Source organism: Gobio gobio (assembly GCF_949357685.1).
Source record: "Gobio gobio genome assembly, chromosome: 2".
NCBI lineage: Eukaryota > Metazoa > Chordata > Actinopteri > Cypriniformes > Gobionidae > Gobio > Gobio gobio.
The window spans coordinates 27,956,035-27,970,226 of record NC_137098.1 but is presented as its reverse complement, the minus strand read 5'-3'; the positions used below and the strand labels follow the sequence as shown (position 1 = coordinate 27,970,226).

At 38.7% G+C, this 14,192-nt stretch overlaps 1 protein-coding gene across 1 annotated transcript in view; it reads right to left on the bottom strand.

The window, feature by feature from the left end:
- The window catches only part of nwd2 (NACHT and WD repeat domain containing 2), a gene marked incomplete at both ends in the record, with an annotated part of 69,199 nt that overhangs the window by 34,362 nt on the left and 20,645 nt on the right, over positions 1-14,192 (bottom strand). Inside the window, one exon of the mRNA XM_079808797.1 lies at positions 1,061-1,177. Within this exon, the coding sequence (XP_079664923.1) occupies positions 1,061-1,177 (117 nt within the window). The remainder of the gene's footprint in view (positions 1-1,060; positions 1,178-14,192) is intronic.

The window sequence follows — 14,192 nt, the reverse complement described above, 5'->3', positions numbered from 1 at the left end:
TGGTCGCCGCTGATATCTTACAGAGCAGGGTGGCCGCCGGCTGATATAAAGTCTATATCACACTATGTAATTTAAAGACCCTAAAATATCACATGCATAACCATTGCTACAATTAAATTTGTATATATAAAGTAACCAAACATTATTAATTCGAAAATGATTCAATTTAAAAAAAGAATTTGAACTTGATGAAAAAATAAGTGGGTTGCAAGACCGTTCTGAGTGGGTTACGGAGCGTGTAGTAAAAGAAACAACAACAACAAAATCTTAATGTTTTTCTGATGCAAGACATATGAAAGATTATGAAAGATGTCCATGAAAGCTGTTGACTCTTCTGTAAAGACTTTGCTCTTCTGAGACAAAACACGTTTTTCCATTCCACTTTTCCACAATATTTCTATTTGAACACACTAGACTGATGTGTTTGACTGATTCAGTATCTGCTGTCAGATGAGATTATGTCAGTGTTATTATTCAAATGTTATTTTCCTAAATTGTTATGGCCGGTTCATGCAGAAAATTATTTTGTGGCTAAAATTATGATATTGCAACATTTTGTAGTAGTACCAAAAATAACAATAAATTACATAAGCTCATACAAAACCTAGTTTAGGACTTTTTTGATAGCCTTAACTAATATTGTTTATTCATCAGTGTTAGAGAAAGTTACGTGTATGTTAATGAGTGTGTTAACCATTAAAAGTTAGTGTCAGGGTTTAATGAGCATGAGAAAACATAGGTTTTTATGAATGCTACATGCATCTACATGCATCTAACTGTTAAACAATTACAGTAAGCTAATGATGACGGAGAATGGGTGTCTGTTTAAGTTGTTAGTGTCGTCAAAATAAAAGTCCTGCTTTGATTCCCAACTTTTATTGGCCAAACAGAAAAACGTATTGGCGATGCTGATAATTAAAAAATACAAAATATATCAGTCATGTCCAATATATCATATATTGGTCAATCACTAATTACTATCAATGTCTCTTGATGTATTTGGAATTTACAACATAAAAGTTGTCGGTTAAGGGTTTGATGAAATGTCATATATACCCACAACAAAGCATGGACCGGCAGAAGTCTTCAGACATTCTTCCAGTAGTTTCATCCGTAGTCTCTGCAGCTCCGGACTATCCCACTCCTCTGGATCAATGCCCCAGTACAGGTCCACCACCTGAAAAACACACATACAGAGATATTTAAAACATCAAGATTTAGCTACTGAAACATTACACACCCAAGTTCCAGTTGCAACTTGCAAGATATGAATAATTTTCATTAAATTCATTCTCCAAAACAAATTTTTAGCAGAATGTTCTGGCTACTCTTTTCTTTACAATGAAAAAAGGGCATATAGGATTTAGAGAGTTACTCAGAGAATAATATTTTAGTTGATCTACTGTAAATCAGCACCATTAACTAATGCCTAATTCTTTTTTATTACCAAGTAAGAAAGATCTGGGGAGTAATGAATGCCTGGGAGAGTATGAATTTCCACTCTTTCAGCACATATTAGCACTTTAAAAGGAACCACAGGGAGAGAAATAAGGGAAGAGATAGAGACAGAGACAGAGAGAATGAAAGAAAGTAAGAGAGGAAGCTAACAATAAGAGCAATGCTGAGAATGTGTTCCTGCAGTCCGCTAAAATCTGCACTCATGCTGAGACAGATTTCACTGCTTACTGCTCACAATTAAGAGCCGCTAATAATGTGTCTTTTAAGAGCCTCACACAAAGCATCTCAAAAGGGTTATCCTTTATACTGATTATTATGAAGAACAATGGGTTGCCATATTGTTTTGATTCAATTAGTTGAACTGTCATTTCTTCACATACATCGATGAGGCAAAACATTATGAGCTTAATATGCTGTTGGTCCTCCACCTGCTGTCAAAACAGCACCGACCCGCTGAGGCATGGGCCTGAAGGGGTCCTGTGGTATAAGACACCAAGACAAGACATTAGCAGCAGATCCTAAAAGTCCTGTTGTGGAGGTGGAGCCACCATAGATCGAACTTGTTGGTCCAGCACGTCCCACAGATGCTCAATTGGATTGAGATCTGGGGAATTTGAATGCCAGGGCAACATCTTTAACTCTTTATCATGTTCCTCAAACCATTCCTGAACAATGAGCGCAGTGTGGCAGGGTGCATTATCCTGCTGAATGAGGCCACTTCTGCCAGGTAAAGCCATTGTCATGAAGGGGTGTACCTGGTCTGCATCAATGTTTAGGTAGGTGGCATTCGTCAAATTTGAATGGCCAGATCCAGGGTTTCCCAGCAGATCATTACCCAGAGCATCACACTTCCTCCATGGGCTTGTCTTCACAGTGCATCCTGGTTGCATCACTTCCCCAGGTAAACGGGCGCACACATACACAGCAGTCCACATGATGTAAAAGAAAACGGGACTCATCGGACTAGGTGGCCATCTTCCACTGCTCCGAGGTCCAGTTCCGATGCTCACATGCCTACTGCAGGTACTTTCGACGGTGGACAGAGGTCATCATAGGCACTCATGCTGTGTTCCAAATCAACGGCTGCATCCTTCGAAGGCCAATTGTGCAACTGCTGCGTGACAAAGGCTGTCCCATTTTGAAGGCTCCTTCAAAAGCATCCTTCATTTCCTGTGAAATCAAGGATACAACAGATGGCTCCTTTGCGGCCTTGCCTACCCAAGAATTCATTGCGCACCAGTGACGATAGGATTTTTGAGAAAAATTGCCGAATTACACTTTGAAACATATTTAGTTTTTGTTTCCAGACAGTTTAATATAACTTAAAAAAAGTCTAGTACAACGTTACTGCCACTCGTCAATGGCAGCTGTCACAGTTGCTAAGTGACAAGAACTATCCTCCGTAGGCTAGACCATCCCTGTTAACAATGCTCATTTCTGACCTTCGAAAGGTGTGTCCTTTGAAGTCCATGTCCTTCGAAGCATGCAGCCTCTGAATTGGGACGCAGCTTCTAATTAGTCTACGCAGCCCCATATGCAGCAGAGTGTAACGCACAAAGTGAACCATTCCTCCCATAACCATCATTAAAATTGTGTGACAGTAAAACTTTTGTTGGCTCGGACCAGATGGAATAGCCTCCATTGCCCTCGTGCACCGATAAGCCTTGGGCACCCAACAACCTGTCGCCGCTTTCTGTTTTGTCCCTCTGTTGGTAAATTCTCATCAATGCTGACCAGGAGGCAAACCACAAGCCTTTCCATTTCAGAGATACTCTGACCCAGTTGTCTTGCCATAACAATTTGGCCCTTGTCAAAGTCGCTCAGATCTTTATTGCCGCCCATATCTCCTCCATCCAACATGTTGATTACAAGAACTGATTTTTTGCTTACCATCTAATCTACCCAGACTTTGATATATGACCTTGTTAGGAGATGATCAACAATATTCGTTTCACCCCTGACTGCTCATAATGCCATCAGTGTATCCTGTACCCTCCCACCCTACAAACCAGAATAGAAGGACATCTTAAGGGGGATTTCACATCTAGCTCATTATTCATATTTGCGGCAAGCAGGGCAATGTTGAGAGCTGTGAGAACAGAGCAAGGCCGGAGGAATGAGCGCTGCACAGTACAAAGGTCTCAAGATCCACGGAGTAGCTCCGGACCCAGATAGCATTGTGACATTGATACAAGGTTGAATTTTGATCCAAACCATCATTTTGGTTGAGATTTTCAAACCATGATGGCCATTTTCAATTGCTTTACCCAATTTGCTCTATTCCACTGGGGGCTTGAGATAGGGGTGGGCCTTAATTATTTTAGAAAGTCTATAGAAAAATGGTTGAAAAACACCAAATGTAGTTTTAAAATGTGCACTGATTGATAAACACCCATTTTGTTTCTCCATGTGCACTTCTCAGTAGTCTATGGCCCTGTCCACACAGAGACGTGATTAGCTGTATACATTACATTTTTTCATTGTTTCAGCGTTTCGTCCACACGGATCCGGCGTTTTGGGAGCTTGAAACCGCAATTTTTTTAAACCAGGTCCCAGAGTGGATAAATCTGAAAATGACACCCTTGCGTTTTCGTGTGTACAGCCAATCCATACAGTATATTCAGTGAAATGGTGATGTCATCACCCCACATCTCGCGCATGCTCCAAGTCTTCTTCTCCGTTTTTAGTGTATCTCTGTGGCAAAATTACAGCGCCACATACTGGTCTGGCATGTATACTTGATCGTTTTGAGTCAGTATCAGTGGTTTCGTGTGTACCCATGATAGACGAGGGAAAATAAGATTGGATAGGGAAAGCTCTGGCTTCGTGAGGATGTGGCCTAATTGATGCTTCCTCACTAGAGAGAAAACAGGTGCATCCTATACAGAAGTCTTGTTTGTTGAAGCACCTGACATACATAACTTCTCTGGCTTCCAAACAATGGTGCATCTATCTTATCATTTCTTTGTTCCTTTGTTTTGCTGGATTGTTATTTGCATTTGATTTATTGCTACTGAATCTAATGAAATACATTAATTAAAAAAAGTTATTTAAGAGTTTGACTAAACCCTCCATTTTTAAAAAGTGAATGCATCTTGCTTTAGTAATATTTATTAGGAATTTCCTGATTAAGGTTCCAACAACATTTAACAGATTTCTTGAATTGCAAGTGACATGAATGTGAGCAATAATATCATACTTTACACATAGCCCACGTATTGCATTTATTATTCAATGCTTGCAGAGCACATTGCTTTCTTTCCTTTAGTAGGCATGAAGGCAGATGAGGATAGACAATTAAAAAAATGAGAAGCACCATCTTGATTATACATTGAGTTGTAGTCAACAGGATAATCACCAGGGGCCTCATTTATAAAACTTTTGGATTTCACCCTAAAAGTGTATGTATGCACAAAAGCTAGATTTTGCGTATGCACACAAAAAAAAAAAATCTGATTTATAAAACCATGTGTATGCCAGAACCTGCGCAAAAATCCCTTTATAAATCCCAGCCAGCAGAAGATTGCGTACATACGTGCATCTCCACCCTGTCTCCTCCCCGAAATAACCATATATGGAGCTTAAAATGCCTAATTTTACTATGCATAACCTCATCTGCATATCATTTCCATGCATATTCCCATCCACGTGACACTGTTTAACACTGTCAAAGGTACAAGATATTGAAAAAATATTAGATACAGACTATAAATGCCATTTGTTCCTTACAAAGTACATTGCTGAAAATCCAATATCCTTTTTATGTTTTAGAATAAATATATCAAAATATCCATACAAACAAAATTGTATAAAATACTTATCAGATATTTTTTTTTTTAGAATAAAGTTGATTCATTCATTTCCACGGGCCAAATCGTATTTTAATTCAAAATATTTAGTTAATATTAAAAGGCACCTATTATGAAAAGATTCACTTTTACAACATAAATGTGTGTTGGCAGTGTGTGTATATAACCACCCTATAAAAGGTAAAAATCCACCCACTCTTTTTTTTTAAATCCCCATAAATCATAAGCAGTGTCTCAGAACAAGCCGTTTGCAGATTCCTGACAAAATGACGTCACAGTTCACAGGCCCCGCCCACGAGTGTTGATGGACACTGCCGTATTAGTAAAGACCCAGCCCTCAGAGAGCTGTACAAGTCTGCAATGTTTATCTGCTTGCCAGAGCATTTAACAGCTGCATTCAAGTAAGAAATGTGTTCTTAATAAAGCTACTAAAGTTAATTCAGTCAAGAGCAGTGAGTGATTTTCTGTTTATCTTTTGTTGTTTGATTTATATTAACAGCAGATATAGCAGTAGGTACTGTATATTACAGATACAGATATACAGATCTAATATTATACACACAGGATTTTTGTACTTGCTGCATACGTGCACAGACATAACCAATTGCTTTCATGTGAACTTTGTGTGTTTCTGACATAACCTTGTGTGCATTTGACAGATTATTCGCAATAACACATGAAAGAGAACTTGTCTAGTTTAATAGCCTATTCACTGACGCATCGACATGCAACTCTGTGCACATGTGTCGGGTGTGTGTGCTAAAGTTGAGAGAATAGACTGTAAGGTTTTAGAGTGATATGGCGATATATAAGCGTAAAGTAGGGTCGAGCTGGCTGTTGCCATCTTCGCTCCCGGATAACAGAAAATGGGCAAAGAGGCGGGACGTCGGTGGAGCTGAGGTAACATGATGACAAACAGACAGCAGACAAACGACAATCCACCTGTCACTCAAAGTGACCATGCCCTTAATAAAATTAGATATATAAAACCACAATTTGTACCAGGCAGTAAACATGTTTTTTTCATCTGTAAAGTTGGGCATTTTAACATGGGGCTCAATGAGATTCTGCTCCCTTTTGGAGCCTGTCTCTAGCGGCCAGTCGATGAATTGCAGTTTAAGTCACTTCCGTATTGGCTTCCGTAAATGTCAGTTGGTTCACTGGTGTTCACGAGCTGTGAAGGCTCCGCCCTCTGTGGTGGGGAGCTGCACTCATTTGCATTTAAAGACACAAAACAGCTAATTTTTCTCAAACCCAAAAATTGGCATTTTCAAAATTAAATGATTGTTATTTAATATAATAATTATTAAATGATCTGTTAGGAATTTTGATCTGAAACTTCACAGACACACTATGGGGACACCTGAGATGTATATCACATCTTGTAAAAAGGGGCATAATAGGTGCCCTTTTGAGAAAGAGTGAGGACAGTGGAGAGAGAGGGGACGTCTTTTATGTTAATGTGCGGCAGTCATTTTGTTCGTGTTTTGTTTTATAGGACAATTTCATAGAAAACAACAGTTTGTATGATACATTATATCTGGGAGCATGACTGAGATTAATTTGCAGTGGTTTGTTGGGCAGAGAAGTAAGCCGTTGTATCATATATATGTCGTAGCCACGAAATCGAGAAGTTTGTGCTGATGTATTAGTAAGTCGTGGGAATGAATTCTTAATTCGTGGCCACAACATAATACTTCATGTGCGGGGCTCCGTAGAGAAGAAATTGAAGCATTTAAGAAATTTCGGCCTTGCCCTTTCATATTCAGCTGTTTTTGTCTCAATGTACATGCAGAAGCACAAATGTTCTGCTAAAAACACACAAACACAGATACATTTACACATACACACATTTTTACATCCACACACCAAAAAAAGCTGTGCCTGCACTGATGGGAAAATGATAGAGGAACAAGAGATTGAGAGAGAAAAATGGCTCCTGTCTTTGTCTGTGTATGTGGTAATGGACTTAATGAAGAGAGACAGGACATTTCCTCAGCACCAGTATGGCAGGACACAGGAATATCCCTGGACACATTTGTCAGAATCAGTGTCACTGGCGCAGATAATTCAAACGGCAAACACGCTGCAGGGGGAATCTCTCCCTGCTGCACGCATGCGAGCGAGTCTGTGCTGAAGGACTCCATAATCAAGTATGTGTTTCTGTGTGTGTGTGCTGACGTCTGTTCAATGTGTGAGCATGAGTGTGATTAGTTTAATTTGATGCCGATTTAATGTGTCTATGCTGGTCACGTCTTTCTCTTTCTCACAATCTCAAGCAAGTCATATAAAATTCTGATGTCATTCACATTGTGGTCGCTCTTTAGCACCCCAAACACATTTCTTTTGCTCGGCTGGCAAAAGCCAAGCCACTGTGAGTCCTGCCTTCCTCCCAGACTTCATTTAACAAATACAATCATGGCTTCCATCCAAGAGCACATAAAGCACAAGAGACTCCCTACATAATGTGAACTCTACACTCAAGCTCTCTATGCTAATAAAACTTCTAAGAAGAGAGAAATACTTCATATGAAAAATGTCTTGCTTCTGTAAGTATCCATTATAATGTGAAAGGGAAAATCCATGCCAATTTTTTTCTCACTGTCATCAAAAATGTATTGGTAACACTTTACAATAAAGTTCAATTTGTTAACATTATTAGTGCATGACCTAATTGATTAACTAATGAACAAAATTTTTTGCAGCATTTACTACTGTAAAAAATAGATAATGCATTCAGATTTATAAGTTATCTCAATGAGTGACTTAATTAAGTAACGCTACTTTGTTTTGTCAATTTGATTTTATTCACTAAATGTAAAATGCCTGGTTGACCAATACATTAGTGAAGGCAACTACAGATTTCCTGGTTTTCAAGCAAACTTTCAATTAGTAAAAAACTGATCTATAATTTTGGTAACCATTTACTGTACAAATACATAGATCAGGCATAACATTGTGACCTAATATTGTGTTGGTCCCCCTTTCGCTGTCAAAACAGCCCTGGCCTGACGAGGCATGGAGTCCACTAGACCCCTGAAGGTGTGCTGTGGTATCTGGCACCAAGATGTTAGCAGATCCTTTAAAGGGGTCATATGATGGTTCTAAAAAGAACATTATTTTGTTATTTGGTTTAATGCAATGTGTTTACGCAGTTTTCGGTTAAAAAAAGTCATTATTTTACACATACTGTACATTATTGTTGCTCCTCTATGCCCCTCCTTTCTGAAACACGTCGATTTTTACAAAGCTCATCGTTCTGAAAAGCGTGGTGTGCTCTGATTGGCCAGCGATCCAGTGCATTGTGATTGGCCCGAATACCTTAAGCGTCTGACGGAAATGTCACGCTTCTTACCATATTTGGAACATCAGTTCCCAAAGCAAAGCAATATTGAAAGATGATAATGTCGGTAACGGTTCTTCCCTATCAATTCAAGCCCGAATTTGAACCGAATGATGCAGACGACCAAGCTGATCGATCAACGTTGCCAGCGCGACTGGACCAGAAAGTATCAGATTGGTAAGTTTGCATTTGTTATCAAAGAAACGTTGTAGAAAGACACATAAACGGTCTGTACTCTCAAAAAAATGCACAGCACACAGTCAAATATTTGGGTTGTACTGTTCTGGAACAGTGTTGTAACTAAAGCTTAGCCACTTTTCTAATTGTCCCCTCTTTTGGAAGGCCAAACAAAGTAGTTTGGCTTTCGCAACGAAAAACACAACATGGCGGTGCTGACGACAATAATACTACAGCGAGAATAACAGTTACGCCTTCTTTCTTTGTGTATACATTTGGCGGTGTTATGAAACTCTGCCCCCACATACTGACGTAGATTTGTGGGGGTGTGTTTGAACGAAGTGTTTTAAGAAGGTGTGGCTGAGCCCTAACTTTTACAATGAATATCTCTTTGGGTTTGAGACTTTGAGCTTTGTAACTCTGCAGATCTTATACAGAACATGCACAAACAGCTACATATCACACTATAGACAAAGTAAAACAAGAAATTGCTTCATACGACCCCTTTATATCCTGTAAGTTGCGAGGTGGAGCCTACATGGATCAGAGATGTTTGTTCAGTACATCCCACAAATGCTCGATTGGATTGAGATCTGGGGAATTTGGAAGTCAACACCACAAATTCGCTGTGCTCCGCAAACCATTTTTGCTTTGTGGCAGGGCGCATTATCCTGCTGAAAAAGGCCACATCCACAAGGAAATACTGTTTTCATGAAAGGATGTACATGATTTGCTTAGGTAGGTGGTACATGTCAAAGTAACATCCACATGGATGGCAGGACCCAAGGTTTCCCAGCAGAATATTGCCTAAAGCATCACACTGCCTCTGCTGGCTTGCCTTCATAGTGCATCCTGGTTCCATGTGTTCCCCAGGTAAGTGACGCATCCACATGATGCAAAAGAAAACGTGATTCATCAGACCAAGCCGCCTACTTCCATTGCTCCGTGGTCCAGTTCTGATGCTCACGTGCCCACTGTTGGTGCTTTCGGCGATGGACAGGGGTCAGCATGGGCACCCTGACTGGTCTGCGGCTATGCAGTCCCATATGCATCAAACTGTGATGCACTGTGTATTCTGACACCTTTCTATCAGAACCAGCATTAACCAGCAATTTGAGCTACAGCCTTTGCTCCCCACGTGCATCAATGAGCCATGACCCTGTCACCGGTTCACCACTGTTCCTTCCTTGGAGCACTTTTGATAGATACTGACCACTGCAGACCAGGAACACCCCACAAGAGCTGCAGTTTTGGAGATGCTCTGACCCAGTCGTCTAGCCATCACAATTTGGCCCTTGCCCAACTCGCTCAAATCCTTATGCTTGCCCATTTTTCCTGCTTCCAACACATCAAATTTGAGGACAAAATGCTCACTTACTGCTTAATATACCCACCCACTAACAGGTGCCGTGATGAAAGTGTTATTCACTTCACTGCTTATAATGTTATGCCTGATCGGTGTATAGTTTTATAGGACATTTTCACATGTGAAGTAAACTATGCTATCTTTGTTTCTGAATGAGCAAGTAGGCTACATCAGATAGTAACAGTATCCTACAACAATAACACCGTAATTCAATGCATGCTGGGAACTCACAAAACTTTAACATTTCAGCTATATTTGCTCAACATAAAATGATTTGTTCAGGCAACTGTTTACATTTTTAGGACACCATTTGGGGGAATTTTGTTGGTCTAACAGCTGTTGTTATGTTCATGTAGTTACACATTACACAAGTAATTCACATTTCTTAGTATTTGTCAATTAACAGGTCCATATATATATATATATATATATATATATATATATATATATATATATATATATATATATATATATATATATATATATATATATATATATATATATATATATATATATATATATAATAAATGTTAACATGAACTATGTATTGTTAGTCAATGATAGCTAATGCATTAACGAGTTCAGTCCTATCGTAAAGTGTTACCAATGTATTAATTATTAATTTGCATATTCAATAATGTTGCTCTATCAAAGATCTGTTCATTATGCAAAATGGAATTTGAGTAATGGCCAAAAATCATGGCATGTTGTTAAGGTTTTGAAAAAAAAAAAAACATTTAAAATGAGCAGGGTTATCTCTGAATAGAGATCAAAATGCACATACTGTAAACATGCACCTCCAATAAATCGCCATAATGCAATTAAAGATGTTTACATATGAGAGAAATCAGGGTAATGGGCAAACCTCTGTGTGGTAATCAGGCTTTGTTTAGACCGTGTTTATATGCTGTTGGTTTATTAAGCATAACTAGTGTAATATTATGCATGTAAACACACTCATTGACCTTATACATTATCATCTGGCATTCGAACCTGACAACAAATAGGCTTCAAGTGACATGATCAGGTTACAGTAAAGACTAGCCAGAAGTTTTCTTATTGGCTGGATTGTGTCTTGGCCGCTGGCTGTAGAGTAAGTGGTGGGAGAACTGTTTTCACTCAGAGTGAGTGCAATCAGTCATGCTTTTACACACACACGTTGACACTTGTGCACAAACACTTACACACATTGAGCTTGATGGATATTAACTATTAACTAACCAAGCAATTAGAGTGTGACAGCACAGCCCCCGGGAAAGACTGATAACAAGGTAAATAGACGGTTTAGAAGCCCAAACATCTGGACATGACAACACAGATGACAAACACATCCTCCTCAGGTTTCACTGAACAACTGAGAGAGGGACACAGGGAGATAATTAGCGTGCATCTGATGCTTTTCATAAAAACAAACCTGAGAAAATTAATCAACGAACTGACAGTAAAAAAGCTGTGATGTTCAGCAAAACAATTATATCTTTGGGAAAATTCACAAAGCCATACGTTTTGTAATGAGCGGATGAGGTAGCAGAGTCCACCATGAGGGAAATTAATGGCTTAGCGTATTCCCTGTATACTACATAATATTTTATAAATGCATCGTCTGCCACTGATTCCTTAAATTACGACAGCTGTCATCTACTTTAATTATGCCCATATCTGTAAATGACAACCTAATCATATTGTTATAATGAACTATGAAAACAGCTCAATTTAACTGGAATCATGAGCAAAGAACTATTACAGATGCTGACTTCTGTTTCATTGCTTCCCTTAATGCATTACAGCCCATATCTAAAACACACAGGGCTACACAATCATGTCTTTCAAAGAAAATACATATGCATATTGAGTATCATTAAACGCTGTATATGACACCCCAACGTGGAGTAAAATAGACTGAAAAGCTGTCATGTTCCACTAATAATGCATCCATAGAAAGGATGATGAGGTTTACTCAGCTACTAAGGGCTCTGGGCATAAAATTTCATAACATGAGGGAAATATGACTGTATTTACATAATTGCACAGCTCAAACTGAGGATTTGCAAACATAATGCTCCATAAATCCCAAATGGCTGGTGATAAAGGGTGAAGGTGTGTCAATGTCAATGCTGCAAAAGTTCTACATATAAATTCTACATTTAAAAACTTGCCCTGGTAGGACATTTGAAGTGACATCAAACTAGGTAACCATAAACCAGTCTCTCAAACCGAACCATAGGAAAATGTACAGACAAAACAACTCAAGCGCTGTTGTTGACAGGTTTTAATACTTTCAGGCTTCACTGCATCTATAATCTGTCTTCAAAGAACCATGTGTCACGCTTCTTTGCTTTTCTCCTCGGTTTTCATGATTTTACAGAGAACTTTCAGAGGATGCCTTGGAGATGGAACCAAATCAGAGAAAATCCACATAACTGCCTTGAATTAAAGAACAGACGCACATCTGTGCATGACCACAGAGCAATGGAAGAAGGTGGCATGGTCTGATAAATCACGTTTTCTTTTACATCATGTGAATGGCTGGGTGCGCGTGTGTGGCTTACCTGGGGAACACATGGCACCAGGATGCACTATGTGAAGAAGGCAAGCTGAAAGAGGCAGTGTGATGCTTTGGGCAATGTTCTGGTGCGAAACCTTGGGTCCTGTCACCATGTGGATGTTACTTTGATGTTATACTTTCATGGTAACGATATTTAAGCAGGATAATGTGCCCTGCCACAAAGCAAAATTAGTTGCAAACCAGGTATGGTTTGAGGAGCACTACAACAAGTTTGAGGTGTTGACTTGGCCTCTAAATTCCCCAGATCTCAATCCGATCGAGCATCTGTGGGATGTGCTGAACAAACAAGTCCGATCCACAGAGGCACCACTTCGCAAGTTACAGGACTTAAATGATCTGCTGCTAAATTCTTGGTGCCAGATACAACAGCACACCTTCATGGGTCTAGTGGAGTCCATGCCTTGATGGGTCAGAGCTGTATTGGCAGCAAAAGTGGGACCAACACAATATTAGGTCATAATGTTATGCCTGATCGGTGTATCAAAGCCATATTGGTTAGTTATTGTTTATAGACTGCTGTTTACAAGTTTGGTGTCTGTAAGATTTTCTATGCTCACAAAATCTAGATTTATTTAATCAATAATACAGTAAAACCGGTATACTGTAAAAATGTTATTACAATAAAAACAAAACGTGCCACCTATCTGTTCTATCTGAATTCTGAGTGGTTTTGAGATATTGATCTTCAAAGTTTTTGCATTATATATTCAACTTTGTGGATAGAACCATTTTGATTTCTACATAAAAAGTCCCAAAATGTGCACAACTTAAAAAAAAAAAAACACATGATGTAAATAAGCTGTCACAGAATAAGAATATGTGAATAACACAATTTTGACAAAAATGTCAGACTTATAATTCCAAGGTGAATTTCAATGTTTTGAAATGTAATAATTTATTCTTTATTTGAAATAAAAGTCTGTTTTTAACATAATAGTGCTAATTAGGAGTTAATTATAAAATAATCGTAGATGTCAATCGTAAATCGTCAAGCTAAATCATTATTTTAGGCTTACCAGTAGTAGGTAACATATAAGGGTGAGGTTTTAAACACACATTTTAATAGAAAAAATTAAACAAAAATAAATCTCCAATAGTGTACCTTTAAAGGGATAGTTCACCCAAAAATGAAAATTCTGTCATCATTTACTCACCCTCAAGTTGTTCCAAACCTGTATGAGTTTCTTTGTTCTGGTGAACACAAAATAAGATATTTTGAATAATGTTTGTAACCAAGCAGATCCAAGCAACCACTGACTACCATAGTAGGGAAAAAAATACTATGGTAGTCAATGGTTGCTTGGATCTGCTTGGTTACAAACATTCTTCAAAATATCTTATATTGTGTTCACCAGAACAAAGAAACTCATACAGGTTTGGAACAACTTGAGGGTGAGTAAATGATGACTGAATGTTCCTTTTTGGGTGAACGGAATCCAAAAGTTCCAGAATGTAACACATTAATATTAGTTT